The sequence below is a fragment of the Gossypium hirsutum genome, chromosome A12 (assembly GCF_007990345.1).
Source record: "Gossypium hirsutum isolate 1008001.06 chromosome A12, Gossypium_hirsutum_v2.1, whole genome shotgun sequence".
NCBI classification, from domain to species: Eukaryota; Viridiplantae; Streptophyta; class Magnoliopsida; order Malvales; family Malvaceae; genus Gossypium; species Gossypium hirsutum.
This window is the reverse complement of record NC_053435.1, coordinates 87,301,354-87,323,647: the sequence shown is the minus strand read 5'-3', so window position 1 is coordinate 87,323,647 and position 22,294 is coordinate 87,301,354. Positions and strand designations below refer to the sequence as shown.

The 22,294-nt window shown below is 29.5% G+C and overlaps 2 protein-coding genes and 1 long non-coding RNA gene across 15 annotated transcripts; 2 read left to right on the top strand and 1 right to left on the bottom strand.

The window, feature by feature from the left end:
- Window positions 1–1,065: 1,065 nt before the first annotated feature.
- Window positions 1,066–8,105, top strand: LOC107932604 (uncharacterized). Of its 12 annotated transcripts, none has more exons than XR_005906233.1 (6): window positions 1,066–1,349; window positions 1,607–1,652; window positions 1,944–1,989; window positions 2,560–5,639; window positions 5,729–7,595; window positions 7,712–8,102. It is a non-coding gene; the product is annotated as an uncharacterized lncRNA (long non-coding RNA). The 12 variants fall into 12 exon arrangements; XR_005906231.1 differs by having other exon boundaries at window positions 2,432–5,639; XR_001693442.2 differs by lacking the exon at window positions 1,607–1,652 and having other exon boundaries at window positions 2,560–2,644; window positions 3,046–5,639; window positions 7,712–8,101.
- Window positions 8,106–12,078: 3,973 nt separating this feature from the next.
- On the top strand, window positions 12,079–12,462 carry LOC107932607 (putative cell wall protein). The gene has a single exon (XM_041084199.1). It carries the CDS (start codon window positions 12,079–12,081, stop codon window positions 12,460–12,462), a length of 384 nt encoding a protein of 127 aa, XP_040940133.1.
- Window positions 12,463–16,396: 3,934 nt separating this feature from the next.
- On the bottom strand, window positions 16,397–21,361 carry LOC107932610 (protein ULTRAPETALA 1). Of its 2 annotated transcripts, none has more exons than XM_016864669.2 (3): window positions 20,514–21,361; window positions 18,838–19,162; window positions 16,397–16,739 (listed from the first exon to the last, which is right to left on the bottom strand). In XM_016864669.2, exons 1-3 carry the CDS (start codon window positions 20,722–20,724, stop codon window positions 16,565–16,567), a joined length of 711 nt encoding a protein of 236 aa, XP_016720158.2. In that variant the 5' UTR covers window positions 20,725–21,361; the 3' UTR covers window positions 16,397–16,564. The 2 variants fall into 2 exon arrangements, with proteins under 2 accessions (XP_016720158.2, XP_016720159.1); XM_016864670.2 differs by lacking the exon at window positions 16,397–16,739 and adding an exon at window positions 16,746–18,567 and having other exon boundaries at window positions 20,514–21,279.
- Window positions 21,362–22,294: the final 933 nt, after the last annotated feature.

Genomic DNA, 22,294 nt, shown 5'->3' with positions numbered 1-22,294 from the left:
AAAACCATATTTATAAAAAAAAATTAAAACCTCAACTTAATGGCCTTGCTGACTAATAAAATGTCTTTTATTTTAATCTTAATAAATACATTTTTAGCAGAACTACTCATATAACCGTAACAAGTATAAGATTTTCTTATTTCTCCACAATAAGTACAAGCTTCATCTTTTTTGTAGAAAAGCATAATATTTTTTATTAGCCTTTTTGAAATTTTGTATCTTGAATGATAAAAAATCCATGATTTGGCATTTCTTTATTTTGCAACTTCAAACTGTTAAATACTACAAAATATGTACTACCCAACGGATTAAGCAAACACACTGCAACCTGCAAATTTTGTAATGTTTTAATAAGTTTTACAGTTTTCTATGATTTTTAGTGTTTTTTACAACTTTTTTAATATTTTTAAATAATTTTTACAAAATTTTTAAAAACAAGTCTTACAATTCTTCTATAATCTTTTACATTTAATAATTTTGACTTGTCAATAACCAATTAATTTTGTTCAACCAACAATATCATTGGTCAACATGCCACATTATCAATCGATATGTCATGTTATCAATATCAACTTTTTTTTATCGCAGTTAGCTCTTAGGTACAAAAGAATATAATAAAATTCAAGTATTAAAATAAAAAAATGGATATAATTCAGACACCAAGCAGTGAATAAATTCTTTTTTAATTAGATTGTGGCAATGCGATGAATTGTCTTAGGTCTTCCGTTCTTTTGGCGTCATGGAGCTCTCTTGTTTTTAAACATGACATTTTATCTATTTGTTCTTTTTTGAGTCTGTCGAATTCTCATTTGTTAGTTGCTCAAATAATAAAATTGTTGATTGAGTTGTAAAATATAAAATATGTGATCTGGAAATGATAGTAACAGTTAGGGTTGAGAAAAAAATTAATTAAATCGAAAGTTGATTTGATTGAAATATTTTAATTTATGGAATGTAAATTTAAAAATCATAATTATCTGAAATTGAATTGAATTCTATTTTTTATTTAATATATAATTATTTTTAGGCTCCCTTTGTTTATCAACAAAATATTTTTCAGAAAATATTTTCCTGGTTTTACAATATTTGGAAGCATGAACACATTTTACATTTGGAAAATGTTTTCCAAGATACGGGTAAAATCTCATTCGTTTTAGGGAAAATGTCTTAGCGATTTTTTTTTGTAAGACATTTTCCATCTCCTTCTTCATCCAAGTAAAAGTACTATCCTTCTTCTATTCTTCATCTTCTTATTATCTCTTCCCTTTTTCCTCAGTCCGTCCCATATCTTCTCCTCTCAGGCAAATTACACGATGTTGTTTCTTTTCCTCTCTTTCTCTCTTTCTGAGGTAAAGCTTTTGTTTTTCTTCTTGTTCTTTACTTGTCCACATTTTAACCGATTTTATGCCTTTCATTGTTTCTTTATTTTTAACCGTCTTCTTCTTCCCAATACTTTGTAAGATGCTTTTAATTGCAAAGATCATACCCTTTAATTGGTTAAGTTTTGTTTCAATTCATTGCTAGTTTGTTTTCGAATTGTTGACCTTTTCTTTTCGTTTCAATTTTTTGTTTCTTTCTGGGTTTATGTTAGTGCTTTCTTTTCTAGGTACTTTCATTTTCTTCCTTATATCAACCAGTGATTCAACTTATAGGTGATTTTGGCTCTTTTATATATAAATTGTCAATAGCAGTTTTAGAATGAATTTTTCTGATTTAATCCTCACATAATTTTCCACTTTTGTTTTCTCGTCAACCCTCCTTCAGCCAAACGCCTTCTTCCTTTCTGCCGCTCCACTGCAGCAATTCCTCTCATTTTAGTTTCTTTCCTCCATTTCCTTTCCTTTCCCTTCTTTTCCCTCCTACCCTTGTATTCTTCTTTTTCTGTTTTACTGTTAGTATAAATTATAATTATTTTTTATTTATATATATTTCCTCTTTCTCAGCTTCTTCCTCACAACTCCTGCAAACCCACACTTCTTAGTCAAATAGGTAAATTCTTTTTTTATTTCTTCGATTTTTAAGTTACTTTTGGATGACGCAGATTTTATTTCTCTCAACTTTTTTCACAAGATGCTTTGTCTTTCTTAAAGGATAGGGTATTTATTTATAACATTGATATGAAATGAAATTGTATGATAACTTATTTAGCTTGTCTTGGCTTGGAATATGTTGAAATTGAAATCAAATCGTCTATCAAGGGAAATTTTCATAAACCTAGTGTCAATAGCTTGAAAGTTGAAAAGAGGTAAGTATGTAGCAATCAGAGGGTTTTTAGGACGTTCTTTTTATGTCAAGTAATCTTCTTCCATGTTACTCTGTGTGAGTGTTTTGATATAAGCATATCTTCGACATGGTTATAGTGTGTAATATTCATGAGCAAATCTTATTACTCTTCTCCTTTTTTATGCCAATTTTGCCCGTTCTGGTAAAGGTTTTTGATTAAGCACTTGAGGGTGGGGGCGCAAAAAACATCAACTTTCAGGACTTGGCATCAGATTTGGCACAGATAACATTTTATTATCCATTTAGGATACCTCCTTATTTTGCTCTTATAATCAGGGCAATTAGGGTGTTGGAAGGAATAGCTTTAGTGGCGAATCCTAATTTTGCTATCGTGGATGAAGCCTATCCTTAAATTGCACAGGTATGAATATTCTTTTTTTACTAATTCTATTTTGAAAATAAATTGATTTATAAGTGTAAGGATAATGTGATATATGCACTGACTATTGTTATTTTGAATTTCTGATGACTAAATAGTTAATTGTTTGATTCATTAGTTTTATTTTATTAAATTATGATAGCCGAAGAGTGCTTCTAGGATACCATGTTTCTTTTGATGTAACAAATCAATGTTATTGTCTTAAGTACAATTCTTAAGGTTGTCTAAGGATCCATGTGGCTAACCAATTTCCAAAGTATAGGATCAAGATGAAAGAGTGCACAAACATTTGTATCATTGCTGTTGTGCTTTGTCTTCCTAAGTGGTCAATGTTTTTCTGATCATAACGTTTACCATTTCCTTGTATTATTTTCTATTGTTAGAGACTACTCACTGATGAATCCCCGTGGCTAAGAATGCTTTGCGTTATATAATATATGGGAAATTAGGTGTTTTTTATGCTGAAAGATTCATTGATGTGATGCAAGCCTTTGAGAATTTCATAACTACAGCAAAAAGTGGAGGTGGGGAGAATTTGAATGGGGATATGATTTAACTAGGTCTTCTACAAAGGTAAGCAGATATTTCCTTCCCTAGATTTCTACTAAGTGAATCTCAATCAAAGCAACTTGTTCAAACAAGAGCAGCCTTAGGATTTCTACTGTCTGAGAAGAGAAATTTTTTTCGAGAATTTCTTCTTGATGAGGTAATTTTTGATCTAATATTCAGAAGGGAAAAAAATGGTTGGTTATAATCATTTTCTTTGAGAAAGTTGCACGCTTGTGTTATTTTACCTAGTTTCTTCATGTTTCTCTTTTGGTCTTTTGTTATATAATTGTTTTACCTTTTGAGCATAAATTCTTTATGACAATTTGGTGTGAGGTTGCTTAAATATCGAACTAATGTTTCTGGGTTTGCTAAGCAGATTGTAAAGGGCATTGATGCACTTAGGTTGCATTTGACATTGATTTTTAGATGAGCTTTTAGGGAAAAAAATGCTTTTACATAAAAAGTAATAAAGAACAAGGTAAAAAGTAGAAGCTTTTTCAACTTAAAAAAAGTCTTTTTTTCTCAGATGAAAAAGTAGAAATTTGGTGCTTTTTTCAGCCAAAAGTACTTTTAAGGTTGATATTACTTTTTTAACCCTATTTGTTCTCTTCCTTTTTTTCCATTTTTTCAAACGTTATACCTATTTTTCCCCATTTTTTCATTTGTCTGAACTTTACTTTTCCTCTGGTTCTTCTTCTCCACAGGTGAGTCTCTCTTTTCTTCTTTTTCTCTTTAAATGTTCATTATGCATTAAAAAAAATTAATGGCCTTTGTCTCTATATCTATAGGAGACTGTCACATGCTTCATAATCCATTCCCCTCCCATCTCCTGTCTCTGTTTTGCTCCCATTTCTTTCTTTAGTTATCTTTTCTCTTCAAAGATTTCAACTATTTTCTCAGGTAAATATATTTGCTGGCTTTTCCTTGCTTTCTCCCCTCTAAAATACTCTTTTTTTCTTTCTTTATGAGTTTAATATTATTTGGTTTCTCAATGCTTCTTTTCATTATTTATGGGTGAACTTTTTTCGGGTTTGTTTTAAATTTCATGTTTGTTTACCCTTTGCTTCTCATTTTTGGCTTCTCTACCCCTATGCTTAGAGGTTGAGGATTTTGTTTTTTTGGTGTTTTACTCTTATTAATGAACAAAATTTTGGGTTCATAAAGATTTGCTTGTCAAGATTTTCTTTTTTAAAATTTGGTGGATTTAAGTTATTTGTTTCTTTGATTTTTATTCTTAACTAGGATATTTTTGCGTAAATTATATGGATGATAATGTAAATTTTTCAGCTAATTTGGATTTGTTAGATAAAGTAATATATATAGACAGATAGATAGACGAAAGCTTGAATTTTTATATTTATTTTGTACTATATAAGTTGTGTAAATTTTCTTTCCTTTACTTCTAGGTTTGTTTGATTTATACTCTTTTAAGATTATTATAGCTTTCTCAACTTGTTATTTTCATTTTGATCTTTGTTTTGTGATTTTTTTTTCATTTCCAAATGGTCATTTCATGATGTTATGCAGTAGTAATTTGGTGTTTTATTCCTTCAAAAGTATTACATAAATTGTAAATTAATAGATATTTTCAATTGACCATATGCAGTTTTAGCTTGTATATGTTTTAGCATTAAACAGCCTCTCTATGTTTTATTAGTATGTTTGTTTTGCCATTAAAGTTGCATGGTTTAATGATTTATGATCTGGTCTATAATATCCATATAACTTTCCAAATATGGTATATGGAGAATATTTTTATCTTTAGTTGTGAGAAAAAGTTGATACAACCATATAACTAGTGAACATGATGTTAAAAATTATCAGCCTTATGGCATAACGTGCACTATACAATCCTAATAACTCAATCAGTTTCATTCAATATTGACTTTTTAATTGTGTTTGATGCTATTATTAGTTGTGTTCTCTTTCTTGGTTATTATTCCGGTCTTGGAAAGTTGAATTTGATTGAGAAAAAAAAATATTAGGATCCTATCTTGATTTTGATACACATGTAAAAAAAAAATATATGTGACATTTGATTTTCTTGATTGCTTTACTGGCTGAAACGAATCTGTTCGTATACACAATAAATAAGTACTTTGGCGGTTGAAGTTAGTGGTGAAAAAGTCAAAGCAATGTGGGATAAGAGATTAACAAAAATATTTTGTGATATTTGTATTAAAGAGATATTGAAAGGCAATAGGCCTGGTACTCATTTCACAAAATATGGATGGTCGAAAATAATGACCAACTTTGAGAAAGAAACGGGCAAGGCTTTTTCACAAAGACAACTTAAAAATAGGTGGGATGCCTAAAAAAAGAATGGAAAGCTTGGAAGAAACTTAAAGGCAAAGATATTGGTCTAGGGTGGAATCCTATAAAAAGAACCGTTGATGCATCGGATGATTGGTGGAAGAGTAGGCTAAAGGTACATTAATAATTCTGAATATTTTTGTTTTCTTTTTATTTATGAGGTTATTGATAATTACTGTTATTAAACTATCATTTTATATGTAGGTTGTGCCTAAAGCTTAAAAATTTAGAACATCGAGCATTGATCTTGAATTCGAAGAGAAGTTGGACCAAATATTCATGGGGATAGTTGCAACAGGTGATAAAGCATGGGCACTTTCTTCTGGTACACTCCGTAGTGATTTTTTTTAGGATATTAACAATGAAATACTTGAAAAGAATGAAGAAGAAAATGTGAGAAATGATGTTCACATTTTAAATGATGTTCACATTTCAAATGATGTTCAAATTGATGGAAACGGTCAAAAAAGAAAAAACCCTGAGATATCAAGTTCACATTTTAAAATAGGAAGAAAGAAATCCTCAAAGCAAATTGGAGGGGCTGCAAGATTGTCCAGTCAAATAGAAAAATTATGCAATGCAGCTGACAATATGAGTCAAGCCACATCTAGTTTGACTCCTGTTATGGATCCATATGGTATTCCACAAGTAGTTAAGGTGCTTGACAGCATGTCGGAAGAAGTTCCAGAAGCTAGCCCGCTATATTTTTTCTTACTTAAATTATTGCTCAATAAGGACAAGCGAATTATATTTTTATCAATTAATCCCAAGATTAGAGCTTTGTGGTTTAAGACGGAAATGGAGGATAGTTGAAAATTTTCTAATCTTCTAGGGTTCAGAGATATATATTATGTTACTAAACAATAATGCTAAACTAGTTTTATCAATAGTTATTTATGTTTGGTTTTTGGATATTAAATTTATGTTTTACTTATTTATGTGTAATCTAGTTTTATTAATGGTTGTTTATGTTTAGTTTTTGGATATTGAATTTATGTTCTACTTATTTATGTGTAATCTTGTTTTATTAATAGTTGTTTATGTTTGGTATTTGGACATTGAATTTATGGTCTAATTATTTATGCTTAGGAGTAGTTTTATCAATAATTGATTATGTTTGATTTTTGGATATTAAATTTATGTTCTACTTATTTATACTAAATTAGTTTTATCAATAGTTGTTTATATATGATTTTGGATATAAAATTTATTCACAGGTGATGAGTATAGTTGAGAATTTCAGTGGTGATGAAAGTGATGATGAAAGGGAAAAGAAAGAGATTTTACAACACGTGGAATGTTTTAACCGATTGTTTGTTGTTGCATCTTCTTCTGTGCAATTATATTACGAGAAGTATATATTGAAGCAACTATGCATGGATTCAAAATAGACAGGGGAGACATGGATCCGAGAGATCCTTGACGGTCACAAATCACATTGTATGATTAATTTTAGAATGTCTAAAATGGTATTCATAAGTTTGTTGAGAGTTTTGGAGACAAGATACAACTTGCAAACTTTAAGAAACATATCTTCTAGTGAAATGTTGGGAATTTTTTTATACATCTTGGGCACCGGTGCAAAAGTTTTCCAATATCGAGAAAGATTTCAAAGGTCTGGGTCAACAATAAGTCGATACTTTGCAATTGTGCTTGAGAAAGTTTCAAGGATGGCCGCTGATCTAATTGCACCCGAAGATCCTTTTTTTAGCTCAATACTCGAACAAATACGTAATGATTCTAGATATATGCTGCATTTTAAGGTTAAAATTTAATTTTATATTATTATATTTTAATATTTTTGGTCAACTAAAAATATGCAAAAGACTAATATGATTATTTGTTCAAGATTGCATAGGTGCAATTGATGGTACTCATATTGCCGCTATTCTTCCACCAAATGAACAAATTCCCTATATTGGAAGAAAATGTCAAAATGTTATGGTAGTGTGTGATTTTAATATGTGTTTCACCTTTGTCATGGCTGGATGGGAATGACCGGCACATGACACTAGAATATTTCTTGATGCAATTCGAGATCCAAAATACAAATTTCCGCACCCACCAAATGGTTAGGTATTTCATTTATTTCTTTCTTTCTTAAATAATAAAGTAAAATTTCTTTAATTGATAATTTTTATAAAAAATAATTCTTGAATTAATTGTTTGTTATATTATGACATGTAGGAAAATATTATCTTGTTGATTCTGGATATCCTCAAATGAAAGGTTATCTTGGACCATATAGAGGTCAGTGATATCATTTACTTGACTTTCGTAGAGGTAGACCGGTATCTGGTCAAGAAGAGATATTCAATCATTCACATTCATCATTACGTAGTGTGATTGAACGAACTTTTGGTGTTTTGAAAAAAAATGGATCATTTTAAGGGATATGACAAGTTATAGTTTTGAAAAGCAAACGATGATCATTGTTGCTACAATGGCGATACACAATTTTATCAGAAAACATGTCGGTCAAAATAATGCAGATTTTATGAAATACGAAGATATTAACTGGGCATATGAGAATATTATTGATTCAGAAAATGCGCATGGTTGAGAAAGTGATGATGATGATGACGATGATGATGGTGATGATGACGGTGAATCAAACAATTCAAGTGGTTTTGAAATGGAATTAACAAGATATGCTATAAAAAATAAAATTTTTAGTATTTATATTTGGTATATAAATATTATCCCTTTTTGAAACTTTAAACCAAATATATGTAATATTTTAATTTGCTAGGTTTATGTTTTCTATGTTATGTTAATATTTAATATGAGTTATATATTCAAAGTACATTTTAAAATAAAATAATACAAATGTGTTAAAATCATCAATTAAAAATAAAAAAATTATTTTTAAAATAATACAATTGTGTCAATATCTAACTACAAATATTTAATTATTATATTTAAATATTTAAATATAGTTTATATATTCTAATTAAATTTAAATTACTTAAAAATATTTAAAATTAATATTATATATTAAAATATTAACAATAAGTTATAATAAATTATTTTTATATTATTACTAAAATATCATAATATTAACTAATTTGAACATTATTTAAATACATATTTGTTACTTTATAATATCATGTCTAAAATGGACATTTTATTTCTCAAAAGTACTTTTTGATAGTAATAACAAACATTCAAATTTTCAAAAACACTTTTCAAAAGCACTCCTTAAAAGTACTTTTCCACAGCACTTTTCAAAAACACTTTTCAAAAGCATTGCCAAACATATCGTTATCAGGGAACAGTTGGTTCAAATAATGTCAATGTTGGGAGTAAGAAATGTTGCCCCAGTGTTTAGCTTGGTTCCAATAGTTGGACCCTTCAAACCAGCAGGACTTTTGCCTTCAATAACTGAGGAAGATAGAGTTATACTAAATAATGTCCAAAAAATTCTCAAATTCTTAACAGCGAGAAGTCCAATATCAACGTCGTCAAGTCAGGTACTCCAAAGTTTGCAGTTTTAACAAATCGAAACCATTTACGAACAAACTTATCTCTCTATTAGCAATTATTATACATTCTTCATGTCTCATTAATTGCTTTTCATTTTGTTAAACATCAACAGGGTGTAAATGTTGCTCAGGTTATCTAGGAATTGCTTCCAGTGTTGCCAGGCATATCTACCAGGGTTCTTCTTGAATTGATTTTTGTAGGCATTTTTGTAGGCATACAGGAATTGCTTTTCATTTTTGTAGGCATTTTTAACGTAACTACCCTCTTCAATTGTGTATATGCTTGTATAGCAGATCTTGATATTATATAAAATGCAATATATAACAATTTATATGTCTTTGACATTTAGATATGGAATACAGCAACATATATACCCACAATTTTGTTGTATGGATATTTGTACGAGACCCTGGTTCACTTTAATGTCAAATACGAATCTTATTTCAAGTTTCATATTTTTGGTTTCATCTTTTCTTAATAGGTATAATTCCTATTAATTGTGGTTTGGATGCTAATTTATAATTATTCAATCCTTATTTTTTTTGTAACACAATTACAAATAATTTATTTAACTTATTACAATTAGTTAAGTATTATTATATATTTAATTTGATTTATTTATTTATAAATATATCATTGCAATATATGTAAAAACAATTTAAAAATATAAATTATTAATATATATATATATAAATTTATTAATATATGTAAAAATAACTTTTCCAGAAAATATTTTTAGGAAATCTGCTAAACAACAGAAAATATTTTACACAAATTCATCCAAACACCAGAAAAGTAAATCATTTCTATAAAAGTAAATCATTTTTCAGAAATTATTTTCCAGAAAACATTTTACTAGCAAACAAACCGAACATTAATTTTTCATGATATAAAAATAAATATTTTATATTTAAAATAGTTAAAATAATTTAAAAGTTTTTGAAAAACTATTTTTTTTAGAAATATTTATGAAAAAATTTTAAAATTTTGTCTTCATGCCATCAAGATAAGTCTAGAAAATCAAAATAAAAAATTATATGAAAAATCAAGAATGGAATCAAATTATGATAGACAAATTAAAAAATTTAAAAATTTGACCGAACCGATATCACCGTGGTAATAGGTGGGTAGTGTCTCCCCCTCATGATCTTACTACTCTTACAGGGTTGTAGCTCCTCTACCTTGAAACGAAATTTCGCTTTGCTAAAAAAAGAAAGGCCGAAAGTGTTAAATCTTCATGGCTAGGGACAGTGGCTCATGGATTTGATAATGCTCTTTTATATATTGAAAATAAATACAAACAAGTTAAGATGAAACTGAACAAAATTTAGTCTCCATTTGGTGTCACGAAATAGAAACTTTTTCATTTTAGTTTTTGTTTTTCTTAAATAAGAAATACTAAAAGATGTTTAGTTGAAATTTTATTAAAACAACATTTTGAAAATAAAAATAAAAATATATAAAAATTAGGAAATAATAAAAAATTATTTTTACTAAAAAATTTTAAAAATAAATTTAAATTTAATTATTGAATTGATTCTAATTCAAACCCGAAAAAGAATTATTTTTTCAAGAAATTTTAAATACCATAGATCCAAAATATATAAATGTAATTTTTATTTTTATTTTTTTTCTCATGTTTCTATTATAGGAAATAAATATGAATCGTAATTTTATATTACTGAAAATATTTCTTTTTACCAAAGATGTTTTTTAATTTAAAAAATAAAAATATCGGCTTTAAAATAAAAACAAAAAAAATTAAAAAATATAAAGGAGCCTTAGTTTTTTTTTAATGTAAAAATGCAAGTTAAATAAGCATTGCTTTATAATCAATAGACAAATCTCATTTCACCCATATTTATACACACATTGAATATATCCATGTGAGCAAAATGGTTTACACCTCTAGGCTTTATGCATAAAATCCTTTATTGCTCCGTTTTATTTGGTAGCACTCAACATTTTGCAAGTCACTATTTGTGGGTCATCATATTCAAATTTAAATTTAAATACGTTATATATTTTTTCATATAATTTAATCTTTCAATTTAGTCTCTTTATTTTTTGAATTTAAAAATATAAGTTTAATTGTTAATTTTTTTATTAAATTTAATCCTATTATAATATCATTTGTTTTTGTTATATAACTATCAAGTAAATATTTTTTTATTTTAAAATATTTTATTAATAAATTTAAAAATACGTGAAATAAATTACTAAAAATATAAGTAGAGGAATTAAATTCCAAAGTGTAAAAAGTATAAGTGCTTAGATCATATTCTCACCAATAATAAATTATGTTTTTTTTAATCAATTTAATTTTTTTTAGAAACAAATAAGTTTATATCTATTTTAATATGGTATTATAAAATTTCTTTACCCAGATTTGATTGGAGCTATAGTTAAAGTTTATGTACATGATAATATTATATTTATAAAAAAGCACATTTTTTTCATTGTATGTTATACATGCCTATTATTCATTGAATTTACAACATAACAAAGCTTTTGTGTCAGCTATTATCACTCCTATGTCAAATATTTTTATATGATTTTGTTTACATGTTTTCAATTAATATTAAGTTGGCTTAAATCCTAAACCAAAACAAAAAAAAAAAGATAATTATAAGTTGTGGAGAAAGGCAAGTAAATCTTACATGACAGATGTATATTCATCTAAATTTTTGATAGAATTATGATGAAAGAACGAATTAGTCAAAAATATAATATAAAAACATAACGTAAATATAATCTAAGCGTTTTTAGTATAGATACGTAGCCTTTGAAGAGAAAAATCTCATAACTTACCCATAAACCTCACCCAACATGGCAAACCCTAAGCCACCTAACCTACCCATGCAATTCATGCTGCATTATTGAATGCTTTGCTTCTGTTTTTATGGAACGTCTCCTTCAATGGTGCTTTCAAAATGGAATGCTCTTTCTAACTCACCGCCAATTGATCAACCAACTCACTTAGACCTTCTCTTTAAGAAGCATTATTTAATCCCTTCTCTCCATCATATCAGAACCAATCCTAGCTCTCACTCTTACTTACTCTGATAATGGCTTGCAAAATTAGTTCCTTGCTTTCTCACGTTTTCATCCTCAGCATTCTGTTTGTTATTGCTGGGCAAGCCATTGCAGCACGTGACATCTCGAAGAATGATGATCAAATGAAACAGCCTGAATATCTAAAACATGACCGTAGTGTGCTCATTCCAGGCCTTGGACGAGTGTTGCTGCCACCAGTTTTCAAACATCACAATCCACACACTATCGGCACTGGCACCCACACCGGCAGCAGTGGCGGCCACGTTGGCAGCACAATTGGCCGAAATCGCCAGATTCCAGGTGGTGATGACACATTCGTTCCAAACCCTGGTTTTGAGGTGCCAATTCCAGCAGGTCGTGGTGCTGGCATTGCAGGAACAAACCCACGTCCTTGAACATGCTTGGCTATGAAACTTCCAATAAATCTAAGAATAAAGGGAATCAATTATCTGCATTGAGTCTTTAGGGGTTCCATTGTAGTCTATCGTATTCATTCACATAATTAAAGTGATCTGAATTCGAGTTTGTCATTTTAGTGAAGTCTAGAGTCTACTCTTGTATGCATTTTCCAGTTGGAATCTATTTCTTGTCTAGTAATCATGTATCTCAATTTCCACATTAGTTATAAATTATGACCTATTATGCTTATCCATGCTTTCTTATATGATCATTTTGGATCCTACTGAAAGTTCCTACGTTAAGCAGATTTGGTAATTTGAACCTAATGTTGGGGAATATTAGACTATAAACTGGGCACCAGCACTACCATAGATTAGCATCATTGTACGTGTCTATAAATTTGAAAAAGAGAACTTGCACCTTGTCCAAAAAAAAGTATGCTAATTAATCGCAATGGCATGGCAAAATGGTGGTATTAACAAAAATCACAGTCCTAGAACATTCTTTTCTATGTCAATAATTGAAATGCTGGAATGCTTTCACATTTAAGATGAGGGGACCCAATTCCAGTAATGAGGGAAAATACAACTAAGATATGTCAAAAGAGAGAGTTGAAGCGAACGCAAAAGGACTAATCATTTAGACCCATTTTAAGCCTTTTATTTTTAACAAAAAAACTAATGTACGATTAAGAAAAATACCATATTAACAGACCGCTCATAATTGGCTCCTTTCACTTTTGTATTTGTATTGTTTTAATAAGTTTTACCCTTTTTTATAATATTTAAATACCTTTCTTACTTTCTTTTATAATTTTAATTTAGTGATTTTGACCTAAATTACTTTTGTCACTTTATAATGTTATTAGTCAACGTATCATATCATTGATCAATATGTCATATTATTAATGGTGTGACACGTTATTATTAGTCAATTTTTAAGTATTAAAAATGATAAAGGATCAAAGTTCAAATACCAAATCAGAGCAAAAACAAATTTAAATATGGAAGTGAGAAAATTGATGTAATTTCTAAGACAAATAATGAATAAAATTTTTTATAATTAGATTGTGGTAATCACCGTAGGTCTTCCATTTTTATTTTTATTTTGGTGTCATGGAAGTCTTGTTAAACATAACATTTTATCTATTTCCACATTCAAAATTGTTGTATTCTCGTTTGTTAGTGGTGAAAGTAACAAAGTGCAAACAATGGTAAATCTGGAAATGATGGTAAGGACTGTGTGGTGTCTCCCCCTCATGATCTTATTGCTCATACTGAGTTGTAACTTCTCTGCTTTGAAACGAAATTTCAGTTTGCTAAAAAAGAAAGACCGGAAGTGTTGGATCTTCATCACTAAGGATAGTGGCTCATGGACTTGATAATGCTTTATTATATATTGAAAATAAATTAAGATGAAATTGAGCAAAATTTTGGCTCCATTTGGTGTCACGTAATAGAACCATTTTCGTTTTAGTTTTCATTTTTCTTGAATAAGAAATACTGAAAAATGTTTAGTTGAAATTTTTTAAAATAAAAATAAATATATGTGAAAAACTTAAATAAATTTTTTAAAAGTTTTTTAACTTTAAATTTAATTATTAAATTGGTGCTAATTCAAACTCATATAAATAGAAAAAAGAAAGTGTAAATTTTCAACAAATTTTAAAAATCAAAACACTTACTATGATTCTAATCTATATAAATATAGTTTTTTTTTCTTCTAATGCTTCTATTCTAGGAAATCAAATGTGCTTTTTTTTTATATATATTTGTTAAAATAAAAACAAAAAAAATATTTTAAAAAATAAAAGGAGATTTAAATTTTTAAATGTAAAAATGCAAATTAAATAAACATGAGTTCATACATCAAAATGCAGATTTCATTTCACCAATATTTATACACGCATTGAATATATTCATGTGAGCAAAATGGTATAAAACTCTTGGCTTTATTGCTCCGTTTTGTTTGGTAGCATTTAAGATTTTGCAAGTCAGGACACCATATTTAAATTTAAATATAATAAAAGTTCCATCTCTTTGTATTTTTTATATTTAGTTAGTTTTGTTTGGAGGGGAAGTAGCAACCCACCTTTCGGGGGGTGAACATGAAACGCAAAAATGCTAATTATGTAGGTGGGATTCTGATATGTTGTTTAAGAATCAAACGCATACCTATTGTAATAGAAAGAGGAAATGGTGTAAAGCTAGAGTTAGTGTGTCCATTCACAGTAATAATCAAATCAATCTACTCATCTGTGCAAATCCAAATCCAAATAACCAAGCTCAGTTCACTATAATTTATTGGTTTTCATCTTTCTTTCCTTCTTTTCAAAATTAATCTTTTTTTTAATCCTAAAAAATAAATGATTTTTAATTTTTTTTAAATAGCATCTAGGACAAATTTAAACAAATGATTTTTTGAATAATTGTAAAAAATATATATATATATAATTTATTTAAAAATTATTAAGAGTTATAAATAATAAATAATTTTCTAAAAAAATTATATATAGACATACATATAACATGTTTAAAGAATTAAACTATACACATATATACACACATATGTATCTTCTTAATTGAGTTAATATTTTTAACTAATCAAGTTGATAAGTCTTATTTTATTAATTTATTAACATTCTTAATATTTTTATTAGTTTCTTATAATTCAAATATATACACATATAATAATAGTAACCTTTTATAATAATTTATTATTATCATTTAAAATATTTAATAATTATTTAAGAAACCACTCAAAAATCATTTGTTCAAGTTCATTATCGACATTATTTTAAATATTTTTTAATAATTTCAGTATTTTTATATTTTTAAATAATTTTCTATAATTTTTTTTCTAAGTTCATCTTGGACATGATTTTTAAAATAAATTATAAAAAATTATTTGTTTTGAGATTTTTTTAATTTTTAAATATTTATTGACACGACAAAATGCCAAATAAACATGAGGTATATGTGGCACACCATTGTCACTATCTAGTTTCTTCGTCATCTATGTCATCACTTACTTGTAGAAATTGATAAAGCCAATTTACTCTTTAATTTAATGTAAAAGGACTAATTTGTCCATTTTTAGTAAAGAGGACAAAATACAATTTAACTCCTAATACAAGCACCTTCATGTAATTATTACCTAATCTTATTCATCATTTAATTCCACATCACTTGCATAAAAAATTTTGAAAAATATCAAATGATCACTAATGTAATTTTTAAGGGAAGAGCCAATTTGCACTTTTTTTTAAATATTCAGAGATTAATTTGTCGTGAAAAATGCAATTTACCTTTTACTACAAATGTCTCCATCATACTTTTACCTACTATTTGTCTTTCATTACAGATGTCTTCAATTTACACATATATATATATATAACTTCTTGCTTTGCAGTCGGAAGTGGTCAACTGAGTTGATGGTTGAGTCTTGATTTGTTAGATGTCAGGTTATTGAGTGACGATGGAAGAATGATAGGGTTAAGCTGAGTACACCTATCTAGGGAAAGATGGGGACGAGAGACACCTAATCTTGGTTATCATCTTCCTACTATGATGAAGAAAATGAAGGTGGAGAGCTTCCAAAAAAGAAGCTTATATTTTTTGGGTAATCATAGACAGACCACCACTGAGATTAGGAGTCTCTTTTATTCCTGAATTCATCAAAAAGACAGAAACCTTAGCAAGAAAGGGCACGGTGTTTCTAGCGTGTCTGTTTCACCAGCAGCAGCACAAGTTTGATCCTAGTTTAACTTCTCTCCCTAATCTTGTATTTTTAACTCTGCACCTTGGTTGGGGTAGGAGATTGCGGTTCCATCTGGGCTTTACTCAAAAGATAGATACCACTTTTAAGTAGTAGCAATAAACTTGGTACCGCCACAAAGAAACCAAATAGCAGAGAAGAGAAATGGGAATATGGACCAAATAACAATGCTGAGATCTAAATATAAATTAATATGAAGTTTTTAAGCCAGATAACGACACCATGAGTGCTGAACTCAGGGACTGGCAATTAATGGTAATGAAAGACAATGTCTTCGAAGGAACCAGAGCAACAAAAAGGAATCCCCATCCTTAAAATAACTCAAGCTTCGGCATTCCTAATGAAGTCAATGCAAGTTTGGCAACTGCAATCAGTGAACCGACAGATTTCACACCCAAAACACACACAGGAAGTGCAACCCTTGCATGTTGGAGAACGGAAGCAACCCCTGTATACCCTGCGACTTGCTCTCTCTTCATCATCATCACATGTTATTCTGAAACATTGAATATAAGTTAATTCTGAGCCAAAGTGTATTCTACATAACATATAGCAAATTATGAGTGTATACTACCTTCACATGCAAACAAATTCAGCTTAGCATCACTTATAAACACTTGAAAGTCCTCTTTCAGCATTTGCATTCATAATATTACTAACAACAAATCAGAGGAAAAACTGCATGTTCTGGTAAATTATATAACTTTCGTGAACTTGCCAACTAAAAGCATTTTCCAAACCCCAAAAGCAACAATCAAACAGACAGGTAAGCAAGAACAGCAGAACTTTACAATATGCAAGGAAAACGAGCTGGTTACTATAGAGCTATTTTCTAATAGCACAAGTAAATCATCTTTTGGTGCCAAAAATTTATGGAAGATAATCAAGAATACCTGGCAGCTTTTCTAAGATGCAACCAATGAAACATATCTGGCATATCAGGATACGAATCGATTCGTAAAATAGGACATCTAGATTCCTTCCTTGAGAAAGACCTACCTATCTCACAATTCCCCCTTTCATGACTTTGAAAAATAAACCTGTCACCATTTCATATTATGGACCCCAAATAGCGTTTGACTGTAAATTTCCTCCGATTTGAAGGACACTCAACAGCCAAACTCATTTCTTGTAGCCTCCTTATCAGGTAGTTCTAATAAGAGCATATAGGAAAGCAATTACATTGTGTTCCAATAGATGAAACGGAAAGATCTTATGCTTCTCATAATGGTTTCCAGCTTTACGCAAAGATGGGGTCAAATGTAGCATGGTTGATAAATTTCTTAAAAAGTGAATAATCCAGAACTGCACTTGGGCCAAAACTATGTGCTTTATGTTCAGTACTAGGTTCTTCAACCAAATATAATTTTTACGTTTCTCAACATCCAATCTCACTGATTTTAGGTGAAGATCATGTGCAATACAGGTGCTTGTTTCATTGGCAAAGAATATTGATAACTTTTAGAAGCTATGAACCCATAGGTATTTATGAGATGTAAAAGCTGCTACCCATTTTGATCAACTAAATGCACATTATGCAAAAGAATCAACTCCATATGCAAGGCCAAATTATGCAAAAATGTAAGAACAAAGGTTAGCAAAGCAAACTACAAGAGGAATAAAATAGACTGATCATTAGTTCCTGTAGCCATCTACGAAGCAAGACGCATGCAGAATACAATTTACCGCATGGCATGACATGAACATAATAACATGACATTTTTTAGAAAAACAAGACATGCCTTTTCTGGGAACAGGACAAAACATGACAGTTTTTTTTTTTAAATAAGACACAGCATGATAAAGATACAACAATTAAAAACATATTTTAATTAATTCAATTCCATGTTTAAATGTTTTTATTATTTTTTTCTATAAGAAAACCTTCTATCTCAAGACATAAAGGCCATAAAATTGTCATTTAGGCAAAAACCTAAGTTATCTTCTTTAGTTTTTGGACCTTAATAAAGACTAAGTGAAATGTTAATTTGGGCTTGACCATCAGCTCATTGACAAGCCCAATTTATAACTAGACAAAAATCCCAAGTTTCTTTATTCTCTCTGCTTAATACAAGCAGTGCAAGGTAGACGTCTTTTTCTTCACCTTCTTCAGCCACCAGTGCCTCCCCAAAGCAATGGCTTTTTCTTCTTTTCTAGGCAATGTTTTGATATTTTAATGTCTATATCAGACTCCGTTTAGAAATAATATTATTTTATATTTTTTGTATCCGACTCAGTCTGATACATATTCTGGTATGTCAAAAAACATGTTCATGTCCATGCCTCCTAGGTAGTCATATATTGAGCTACAGCGCCTGAAATGCCTTCATGATAGAGAAGCAAAAGATGAAACGGATCATGAATTAATCTTATGGATTTTGAAAAGTCCTACTCCAATATACATATTAAATTGGAGATAAAGAAGTGTCTTGTTACTACAAGCATTATCTATATATTATATTTTAATTCTTACAACATGGATTTAGAAGCATGTTTAAGAATTGCTAATGCCTTAATGCGCATGAGGCAACAGGCTTGAACATGATAAATGCAATTTATCATTTAAGAACATAATCAATAATGGGAAGACAAACCTGTCATATAGAATATCAGAACATTTCCAGTTCACATCTGCTAAAGCATCATGGTGAATCCTACATTCCTCTTTTGTCCGCAATCGAAATCTTCTCTCCTTCTTACACCTGTTACAGCGAACAAACTCATCACGATGACAAACTCTTCCACCATGCGCTTTGTGAATACCATTGCCATTTTTCGATGCTTGATTGTAGTATTTTAGAAATGCAGTCTTTGATAGTGGAACTTTCTCCCCTTTAACTATAAGCCAAACATTATTTTTCCATTTCCTAGCTGTCTCTCTTCCAGAATGCTTCTCAAATGCAGCAGGAGTCAACTTGTCTGGTCATTTTAATGAACATTCACACGATTAGAAAAGGAAAAAAGAAGAATAAAATTAAAAAAGAAAAGAAAGCTTCAACATTTTTTAGGGAAGTAAAAATTAACTAGAACTATAACAATAAGGAGAAAGATAATGTCATATGCACCTAAATTGAAAGGCTCTATAAAGCAGTAAAGGCAGAGATAAAAGTACAGATAGCTTAAGCCAGTTTTAGTTATATTTAGTTAAAAGGACTGGTGCTGAAAAAATATGGACAAGTTGGCCAGAACCATGACCTGTCTGATCGGTTCTTTGCAAATAGTTAGAATTGAAATTGAACCCGTGCATTTATGTTCAAACTTTCATTAGCTCAATGGTATGTTTTTCTTAACCATATACCACATTCAATACTCGTTTAATAATAATAATAAAACCAAAATTTTGAAGTTTCCATTAATCGCTCCTTGAATCAAACGAATGGGATGAACCGAGGAGTTCCACAACTCCAAAATGACCAATGGTACAAAGAAAATATTTACCTAACTTGGGGCTAAAAGTTGTGGTGGATCAGCGAGATGAAGATTTATCTTTGAAGGCTAGAAATATTTGAACCTCCAAGCCATGTTCACAATACTTTTCACATGGTAGCATCATGTAAAGAAAGACATGCGAACAGAAAGAACACATAAAAGAAGACGTTCATCCCCTGTAAAAATGGCTATGCTTATCACCAAGCATGGACATGCTCAAAAACATCCCTCACTGGCCATATACTTTACAATGGCATACCATCAGAGCAGGTAGAAGTAAAACATAAATATCTAAATGATATATATTATATATGAAGAATCCATTTTAAATGTTTCTTGCAAAAAAAAAAAAATACTCCGTTCAGCCAGAAGCAGAAGAAATGGAACTTCGCAAAACCAGATTCTGAAAAGACTGAATCGAAGACCATAGAATACCAAGAGCAAAAAAAAAACACACACACAATGCGGACGATGCAAACTCAGAGCTAGCATTTTTTGAAGAAGACACCAAAGTAGCGCCCGAAAATATGCATGAACATCTTGTTGTTGTACAACCAAGGAAAACCAATTCACTGAGACAAAACAACATACACAAACTGTGTAAAAACAGAAACCAAAACGAAAGGACTCTAAATTCTCCATCATTCATTTCTCACTATTAAATAAGAGAAAGCGACACCCATCAACGTCAAATCCACCATAACTTGAACAAATTACGCATTAAACACGCATAGAGATCAAAACCCATTTTCCAGTAGCATCAAAGGAAAATAAAAAAGTACGGAGAAAACGAAAGAAACAAAGGATGAAAAAGAGGCTTAGAAAGAGAAAAAAGAGAGACCTTCATTGCAACCAGGGGTGCATTCACATGTGATTTCCAGGTGGCCATTAGAGAAAACCCTAAGCTTGCCAACAGCGTCACCATACCTATGGCTAGTACACCCGCATGTCACTTCTACAAAATCCCCTCCTTTCTTCAGTCCACTTACCTCTATCAACTCCTCTTCACTAAACAACATTGACCCACTTTCTTTGTCAATCCCATTCTCCATTTTCTCGCTCTAACAAAGATTTTGACACACAGAGAGTCTCTTAAAGAACGCAGAAACTTAAAAGAAGAGAAAAATCGAATCGACAAGATAAAAGGATCATACGAATAACGTAGAAAAGTGAAGGGTGTTGACTGAGGAGATTTTATAAGAGGTGTAAACAAAAGAGAAGGCAGGAATAACACGGCCCTTTATGGGGATTACTGGTGGAGAATAAGTAGAGAGAGAGAGAGAAAGAGAGAGTTGGCGAAGGAAACAAATACCGTGGGGGTGAAGGGGGATGTAAGGGAAGTTGAAGTGTTACTTGCATGACATGACATGGGAAAGAGAGACATTGGCTTTGGGGTAAGGGCATTTTGGATTATGGAAAAAAAATCCTAACATATCAAGACCATGGGAAGGAGAAAAGGCTTACTGAAACTAGTATCGGGGACTCGTAGCGATGCCAAATGCAAATACGAAGCATTGTTTGACATTGAGATAACTACTTCAAATTCAGTTCTGCTGCTTTTTGCCCACCTCTGAATTTCTGCATTGCGTCCTACTCCTAAAAGTTAACCACTTCCTTTAGTATCCACTCTACTTTACTAGACCATAATTGTGCTAGGACGGTGTATCTATCTATGCTATGATAAAGGATGATTAAATCGATATACTGAGTAACTTTTATATTATTTTAACTTACAATAATAAAATAAAAGGTATTTAATAATTAAAGATGATTATTCATCCAAGTGAAAACTTTTTATTTAGTCAAATTAATAAATTTGATGTTATCAATCAAATTCAATTTATAAATTTTATAAATTAAGTTAAATACCAACTTTCTTAAAGTTAAACTAAATATTTTTAAACAAATCAAATTAAAATTATTTTTTTACAATCTCCTTAAATTCTAAGTTAAAAGACATAAATTGAGAGAAAGTTTGAAAACTTCGTACAAGATAACAAAAAAACAATATTTTTTTAGAATTTTGTTAATATTAGTTTTATAACTTTCTATAAATTTTATCAATTTTGGAAATTATTTTTTTATTTTTTGTAATTTTTACGAGACTTTAGAATTGTTCTTTTTTACATAAACTTTTTAAATATTTTTTATTTTATTATTTTTTTGAAATTTAAGAAATTATTTAAAGATTAGATAAAAATTTAATGTTCAATTTTTTGAACAATTCATTCTAGTATTTTAAACAATTTTTTGTTAATAGTAAAATTATAAAAATATTCATAACTATGGGAAATCGGAGCTAGTAATTCAACTACTTGAAAATTTATTATGAACGAAAAAGAAAAAAAATTGCTTTGAAGATAAAAAAAAATTAGTGGAAGAAAACTCTAAATCTTTATTTGCGACTAATGATACATGTATAAATGTGAATCATTAGTGTTTTGAAGATAAACATATTTCTATTTTGGAATTTAACCAATTGAATATCCCTTTTAAGTATTTTGATTCAGTTATTTGTTAATTTAATTATTATAATAAAAATGATAATTTAAATTCATATTTAACGCAAAAAAATTGTGGTCATTGAAAATTATACCAAAAGAATTGTTCTAACTAAAATGA